The 8,768-nt window shown below is 39.0% G+C and overlaps 1 protein-coding gene across 1 annotated transcript in view; it reads right to left on the bottom strand.

Moving 5' to 3' along the window:
- Positions 1-5,264: 5,264 nt before the first annotated feature.
- The window catches only part of TRUB1 (TruB pseudouridine synthase family member 1), a 30,992-nt gene continuing 27,488 nt past the window's right edge, over positions 5,265-8,768 (bottom strand). The window contains 4 exon segments of the mRNA XM_037399777.1: positions 5,265-5,597; positions 5,599-5,801; positions 7,187-7,243; positions 8,372-8,511. Of these exon segments, the coding sequence (XP_037255674.1) occupies positions 5,553-5,597; positions 5,599-5,801; positions 7,187-7,243; positions 8,372-8,511 (445 nt within the window). The 3' untranslated portion in view covers positions 5,265-5,552.

The following is an 8,768-nucleotide window of genomic DNA, read 5'->3' as shown; positions in this document are numbered from 1 at the left end:
TCCTTTTCTACCCCCCCTCCTTTTAAGCTGTTAAACCATGTTCTGAAGCCCCTAAAAGTAGTGTGACATCTGTGAAAGGATGTATTTTGTTTTTAATGCATGCACTCAGCTGCAGATTTCACTTTGAAGTACTTAATTCTGAAATACCTAAATTAATCCTGTGTCCCAGTGAAATGGCACTAAAGCATTCAGAACGACCGATGAAAGGGTCGTGATAAGAAATGGACCTGACACACCTTATCCTTTTTTGTTCTGCTTTGTAGCAGCTTTCCTGTCCCCCTAGAAAGTACACAGCATTTTTGCTCCGCACTGTTCCACGGTCCCCATGTACCTGGAAAGGAATTCAGAAGAGAGGATGCGAGTTTTAGGATGAACTGTCTCAAACCAGTAGACAGGTTAATGGGATGCAAAGTGGAAAGGCCAGGCACAGAGTTGCAACCTAAGATGAATTCTTCTGGTAAGAGGAAGGCTATTTTCTGTCTATACTACAAATTCCAATGCCTCATTTCCCGCTCTACTCATTCTGTTACTGTTAACTTCTGGGGCAAGCCACACAATCCTTTTACAGCCCAGTCTGAGCATAGGATCGTTTCAGCATCCACAACACACACAGTGATGTGACAGGGCAAGCCAGGGAGAGGCTGTGGCTGTGGTTTGACCCCACTGCTTTGAGGTAGAGGCGAGGAGGGAAGAGGATTGAAGTCCAAGACATTCACACCCAGAACAAAACCAGGCTTTTCCCAGGCAGCCACGCTAATACTTTCTCTGAGACACAAGCAGCATCTCTAACACTTCCCCAGAAACAGAACTGGAAAAAAATACAGTTTTCTTCTTGCAGTATAGTCCATTTTTCGTCCTGAGCACTGAAACCATCCACCCCTAATCACCAACTGCTTGTTTTGCCTGTTTAACACCTATATGACTTAGCTGTTGAGCTCAGAGACAGTAGGAAAAGATATGCCACCTCATCACCCAGTGGAGACATTAAGCATCCAGATGCTTGTTTGACATGCTCTTAAGTATTGGTGATTTACTTAATCAGGTCTCACAAAGAAGCAAATTAAACCCGTGGCTATTAGAAACAATGAGTGCTTTTTAATAGGGACAGTAATTTTGCCCAGGCTGAATGAATCCATTTGCTTTCTCCATGACTTCCCTCTGGTCGTGTATTGTAGTCACACTCTCACGTACATACACATGCACTCTTGCTTTGTCTCTATAAGGGCTTTTTAATAAAATTAATACTGTTGCCAACTAATTCCTTGACTCTGCCAAGCAAACTGAATGACCCTAACCATTAAAGTCTCAGAGCTGTCCCTGCCCAGAATAGCAACTTCACCATCTATCACACTAAAAAATAAAATCCTAAGGTATCCCAAAATTTGGGGAGCTATTCAAAGTTTGATTTTATATTCTTCTAATAAACATACCAATCAAAACCAGAACTGCAGAGTAAGATGCTAAATGTTTACTTATTGATGAAGGAACTCCTAGAATATTTTACTAATGGCTCAGACTTGATTAATATAAAAATAGATCTTATTGATTTTGGTTAAAAAACATTTTTTTTTAAAGTGCTCAACATGCTGCCAGCAGAAATATATTATGAAGTGCACAGAAAAACTACCATTTAAAAGGAAGAAAGAGCCAGCCAGGCAGAGACATTAGAAGGAGACAAATTATGAAGCCCTGGTCAATCTCATTGAAGCAGCACCAGCACTGGAGGCAGCCAGGGCCAGGCTCCAGTTAACATACTACTATGAACTAAAGATCACAAGTCCAAATTCAAGGCAGACAATATTTAGCTCAAAAAGCAGGACACGCTTTTCTACCAGTGCTTTCCCCATGAATAACATTTATTAAAATGAGACAAATCTTTCAGTCTGTATGACGGATACATTTTAAATGGTAAACCACAGAGACATGCATATTTTCTGGCCAGAGGACCATAAAATTCCTATTAACTACTGCTTGTCTCAGCCGGGTACTCTCAGAAACATTGTATACACAATTTTCCTCTCACTCTTAATATTGAGATATCATGACTGTCAGTAATCAAGATCCACGATCACAGGATATTTTGTTCTGGAAAAAGCTATGTTTTTCTGTGGATATAGCTTAATTCTGAAGTCTGGTATCTTAGGGACATGCATGTTAATAAGAATAAAGAAGTTAAAATGAGTATTTCCCTAGGTTCCCATGGGAACACAACACTTCTCTTCCAGATCTGAATAGTTTCAAGATACTGGGTTAAATAAACACTTATTAAGACACATCTAAAAAAGCTATTCCTACATTTTTCAGTGGCTTCCTGGTTACTATCCATCGGGACTAATGGCTTAAGGGGAAGACACCCATTAAAGCACAGGAGTAGATAGGAAAGAGCATGCAAGTGAGGCCAAACACCTAGGAAAGACACCGGGAAAATAGCCAGAGTCGTCCGAATGTTTGAAAAGATAGCTCAACTGTTCAGGGCTGCAACAGGGCGGACACTCATCGGTGGTCATAAAACATGCTGTTATTGTGTAATTTGTTCATGGCTTTACGCACTCTTTACACAGTGTCTTCTAAGAACACCTATCTGCTGTCTGCCAAAGCTCCGCGTGCTCTCTGGCCATTTACAACCACAACCAACACACTTGCTACCCAACTTGCAAGTGAAACAGCTTCTGCAGTTCAGTACAAGTTATGTGGGGAGAAGTCTGTCATTAATTTGAGATAAACAAGTTCTGCCTATATTTCTGAAGGTGACAGCACGTAGTGTTGGGGAAGACCACAGGAAACCCAGGGGGAAAAAACCAGTGTAGCTAGAACTGGTGAAAGTCTCTCTGCTTGCTACAGACAAATAAAATCATTGAGGCAAGTTGTGTTCGTAATTTGAAAGGTATCTCCAGTCTTCAGAAACACTATCTACATACCTTATGCAGACTCCTGTACCTGTACAACTGCATTTTCTCTCCCTATGCCTTCCATATGCATTAAGATTTGCAGCCTAAACCAGAACTTAGCTGATGTCTACAGGATGCTTTTTTCTGATTGCCATTACATTTCTCTCAAGTGACTGGACTATGGAACAGGCCCTGTCTACTCAGTCACAGATCTGTTAATAATTACAGCAGACCAGTTGCAAGCTAACCTAAAGGCTGATGAAAATATAATTCTCCTTTTGAATTTAAAAAAATCAGAGGGTCTTACATGGAATAGCAAGAAAGCCATGGTAAGCATTAAACAAACAGGTGAGATAAAAAATGTGCAAGACAGTTATAACACTGTATACAAATGTACCTGATAAATAGAAAGATTTCTCGGTTGCACTAATATTTAAAGAAATAAATCCCTGTAGATGAAACAAGTATACTAATAGAATTATATCTACTGGGGTAATTTCAAAAGACAGAAAGACAAATAAAATGAGAACTTAATCTAGAAAACCACTGGGATAACATAAATTAGGTTCTTGGAAAAACACAGATTTAGACAATCAGAGAAGCTGTGTTTCAATCAAAGTCTTTGATCATTCACGATAAGTACACTGGAAAATGAAATTTTCCGCTTTATTTCATTTCTTTAGGAAATAATCTTCTCTGTTTCTATCCACAGTATCAAAAAATCCACCCTGAAAAGAAACAACTAAAATCTCCCACTGTCATCTTACTGAACACAACTCTTTTCTCTCATCTCTGAAATCAAAATTTCTTACAATGGTTACTTCATCCACATAGTACATTAAATATGCTGTTGCTACAGTGCTCTGACTTGCTTGTGATGTTTTCAACATTGCCCTTAATTTCTTTATAAGAATATACAAAAGAAAACTGCCTGTTTACTGAACAATAAACCACAAATTCTATCCTCCCTCTACAGAAAAGCTTCGTTAATCTTGCATAGACTTCAGTTTCTTACTGTACAGAAAACAAAAAAACCCTATAGATGTCTGGAAAGGTATCCTGCACTGAGAAACTTCAAGATATTTATTTTGTTTCTTAGATTGAAACCAAGGTTGGAACTTGATCATTTCACATAATACCTTTTGTGTAAGGTACAGAAACATAAAGTGCAGAATGTGGAGATTCAAGTCAAGTTGGGAATAAAACAACTTATTTTAAGCAACAGAGGTAATAAGCTATCAAAATAACTTACCGTAGAAAGTAGCAAGTCCACAGTAGAAAGATTCACCCAGTCATTAAATCAAATTTTCATGTCTCCCTCTAAAACATACAACCTAATAAAAGCACAAACTCTTAGCTTTACAGCATTCAGTCATTCAGAGTAAAAGTCAAGCCCCTGTACTCCAGAACTAAATCCCAAAGGTGTAGGAATCGTACAAAGCCATAGCAGGCCACTTGGCCAGCAGCAGCATAAAACTGCAACAGCAGCCAGTTCATTCCTCTTCGGTGACATTTCAGTGACAATTTCAAAAGCAGGACGCTCTCTCAGGTATCACGCACGTGTTTAAACTAGTCATGTTGCTCATCATAAGAGGAAAACAGACACACTACTAATTTGTATGGGGATACACAGGGAAGCCCTTTTAGGGTGGTCCATTACATGCATGGAAACAAACTAGGGCACTTTTTTAGCATTCTCAAACCACTGTCTTTTAGTCATTTTGAAAACCCCAAGGGAAGCACTCACAAGAAATAATCAGTGTAATCAAATTCTGTTGACTACGTGAACTGTGGAACAGGCCCTCACTGCCCCAGTGAATTAAAATGGCTTCAGCGAGGATCCTTGACAGTGGATCCCTCTTTTGTCCTTACAACTAGTCAGGGCCAAATCAGTCAAAGCCCAGAAGTACATCAGCCTTCTACCCAATCCACGGGACACAGCTCAAGCAATACACAGATGACAAAAGTAAACTCCATAAGCCCTGTGAAGGGCATAACAGTTTACTTTAAATGATGGATGGTCACCGACAGGGACACTACCAGAATAAGATAAGTAAACCTGCAATGATGCCTGCAGTCTTCAGAGTGCTTATTATCAAACAGTTATCTTCGTGGATTGTTTATACCTAAAACTATTCACTTCGACTGGAATTTCAGGCTGAATGTAAAATATTAGCATCTACATTTAATGCACTCTGGATAACATTTCACTGAAAGAACAACCTGCATAGGAAAAACTACAGTAAAATGGACATATGCTGAAATGGATTTCAAGAAAGCAAATTGCCACATTCTTGTATCCTTCAAGCTATGCCAGTCTTGTCACCATGGTGTTTCAGTATTTGATTATCAGCCATAAAGCACATTTATCAAACCTTAATGTTTGTAACTTTTTATTGAGGAATCAGCAACGGCAGCTATATTGCACCCTACAAGTTCTTTAAAAGTTTATGAAGATTTGACATCAGTGGCAGATCCATTCATGGTGTGCAGAAAGGAAAATACACAGATCGGGAAACAGCAAGTGCTGGACATTTTCAGTGCATGTTCTAACCCCGAAAACAAAAGAACCATTTTTCTTGCACTGCCATTTGTCACTTTTCCAGTACAGACTTATAGATTTACACAGGAGGCAAGACAATCCCAATCCAATCTTAAAATGTCTCAATCATTCAGTCTTTTTCCTTGACCCAACTTATCACTTATCTTCACAGCTCACAGCAGTTTCACCAGGATGCTCTGTCTTCAATTTTTTATGAGATGGCTCTCCTGGGAGAAGAGACGTGCAGTGCTCTAAGGATCGTGCAATTTCATCAATTGTCCATTTGTCTTCATAAAGGGCATGCTCCTCTAGCGTAAATGGTCCATGTTTGGTTCGGGTCAGCTCTTGCATAGTGGCACAGGTAGAAAGTTCTACAGTAAAGAAGAAAACAGGATTTAGAAAAAAAATGCATGGTCAAGTTTAACTATTTGCAACTCACTTTAAACGTATTTTTGATGTAGCCTTCTAGGTTATTCTGCTTTGCTTGAGAAGGAAGCTCATGAAGATTAATCTCTCATTTACATTTTCTTAAATTTGAGCCAAGGAATTCCTTTGATTTCAACAGAACTCCAATTGTAGTAAAGAGTTCAAAATGTGACAGAAAGTTGTCAAAAGGTTTTCCAGATTTAATTTGGAATGAAAAGAGAGGATATAATGACACAGGATGTAAATAGAACACGCTGTGCTCACAAGTGACTTAGAAGACCGTGTACTATTTTTCCACAGAATTTGAGGCCACGGCACTTCTTGCCTTCAAGGAGGATTTTTGCCATTTTTATCCTGTGCTGCCTGTCAAGATAATATAAACTAAGATAAGGAAAAATAAAAAATGTAAATAAATGCTCTGTTACGTTAAATAAATACCAGTAGGAAGGACAGAATTACATAATGAGGGGCTGCAAAACATAACAGCAACCAGAGTTGACCTGTAAGCACACAGGTATACTAAAATATTCTCTCCCATCCTTTCTGATGCAGGAAGATTTTTATTGCATTTTAAATTTTTGAAAAGACACCAGCTGAGGACAGACTTTACCTTAGTTTGTCATTAAAGGACTAAACGTTAAGTTCGTATGCTCAGAAGGCAGTAACAGAAAGAGAATCTTTGACTTGCCTAAAGCACAAATAGCAACATTGAAATTCATAGTTATCCCACATCACCTGCTTTCTTGATCTGCAAACGTATAATTTAAAAAAAAAAATTTGAAATGGATTATCTGTTCTCCATCATGCAGTTTGATAGATACAGAGTGCAAGACAAATAACCCTGTGGGAAAGCAAAACCATTCACAGTTCAGGTAAAGGGGAAAGAAAACACTAGAAAAATCATCACAAATGTAGAAGTCTTTCCAGCAGATAGGGTCTATTATGTGCATGGTAATGTTTTGTGCAATCTGTTTTCAAAATGTGATGAATAATGTTTAAAAAGACAGTATCTTTCTTCTTCTTCTCATCCTTAATCTGAGTTAGTTTTAACATACGGAGGAGGGAATAAAAAATTCCCAACTTGTCTTCTATTACCTTGCTCGGTGCTATTACTTGCACCATTTTTATACCCCAGCCCCCAAGATTCTCTGGCAATTTCACTTTCATTACCCCATGTTCCCAAGGAAATACCTTAGTATATAAAACAAGCAATAGCACTACAATTGTGCAAAATAACACATAGGTCTAGCTACTAGAGATACAGAAAATGACAAAATTTTTCCATAAACACATTAATTCCTTAAACTGTAATGGTTTTTTTCATGCCTACCTTTGCCAATGTCACTGACCAGACTCCTGACATAAAAGCCACCACCACATTCGACATCTGGAATGTTAATAGTGACATGGTAAATTGCCAGTGCAATGTGAAATCTACTTTACACAGAAACCATGCCCCCACATAAATGTAAAAATGTGCTAAGCAAACAACCCAGTGATAAAATATTTATAGGATGCAACATCAATTATTCATCCTGTAACATATGTGCGGGTGGGATTGCTAAGCTAGACAGGAGGGAAAGCAAATACAATGGCAACTGAACTAACTCACTAGAAATTAAGTACTTGCTGTGGTATGTTAACAAACGCTTCACTCCTATTCATTTGAAAGGTTTCAGAAGGTTGTTTCTTATTTTTAAGGATGAAAGCAAGTTATTCCAAGTATAGTCTAAACTGACTATCAATGCTTTTAAGATACTGCACACAGACAGCTCCAATAAAATTTTAAAATTCACCTTTAACTTTCCCTGCTCTCTCAGCTCTTCTCTTCTCCCTGTGCCAGTGATCAGCTGCTAGTCACCCAACCATCAAGGAAGGGCTGAGGCAACACAGCACTGAGCTTTGTCACTCATACCGGCTCATCATATAACATCTGGTCCACTCGAGGACTCTGGGTCAACTAGGCAGCTGATCAATGCAATTATCTTGACCTTATAGTAGCATCAAAGGTTTACAACAGTCTTTTTTTGGTTTATTTATCAATATGAATCTTAATGGACTACCCAAGTTCCTTCACGCGTGACGGAAGTAAGGATAAGATTCTGCCTCCTCAACTGAGAACGAGGCCTGACAGTAACTGATACTGGTCCTTGTTGCGCCCTGGGAGAGATGCCAGCAGGCCTGGGCATCGGCATAAAAGAATGGGCAAAGTGAAATAAGCAGACCTGAGAAAGGAGGAGTGAGCTGGAGGTTGCAAAATCATGGACAGATGCAAATAATCCCCTGACCAGCCTCTCAGAATTTTCCCTCACAGAAAGATTACATATAATCAGCTTAACTTAAACCCAAAATACAGTGCTTTTACTGTGAAGTGAAAGTCTCTACACGTGGACTCACACCAAAATAAGTAGCTGAGGGAAATGAAACCCATTTCACTATCTTAGTCCCACTCTGAGTGCAAATAAACACTAACAAGCTGGGAGCATCACTCTATGTAATAATCTTTGGCCTTTACCCAGTGTGAACAGCGGTGGCTGGAACTGTTGGAGAGAGAGGCTGTACACTCTCACTGGCCGAGCAGGCTTTGCTTCAACTGCTTCTCCTCTCTTCATTAGAGTTGATAGCCTTTCTCCATCCTTCTTCAGAGCAGAATAGCTGATCAGACCAAACACGAAAACATGTGTCATATGGTTGTAATAGAACAAGCTTCCCATTCTCCAGATCCTGTTAATATTGTACTACACTAGCATACATTTTACCCTTCTAATCCTCTCTAAGCGCTCACAAAAAAATAACAAACTAGCAAGTGCTTCTGAAATCTCTTCAACACAGAATCATCTAATTCACCAGTAGCTACATAAACCATAAACAAGAGATGGCCCTGTATTTATCTCTTGCTGTACACATTTAAA

Source organism: Falco rusticolus, chromosome 9, assembly GCF_015220075.1.
Source record: "Falco rusticolus isolate bFalRus1 chromosome 9, bFalRus1.pri, whole genome shotgun sequence".
Lineage (NCBI taxonomy): Eukaryota > Metazoa > Chordata > Aves > Falconiformes > Falconidae > Falco > Falco rusticolus.
The sequence above is the reverse complement of the archived record's forward strand: the minus strand, read 5'-3'. Positions and strand labels throughout refer to the sequence as shown.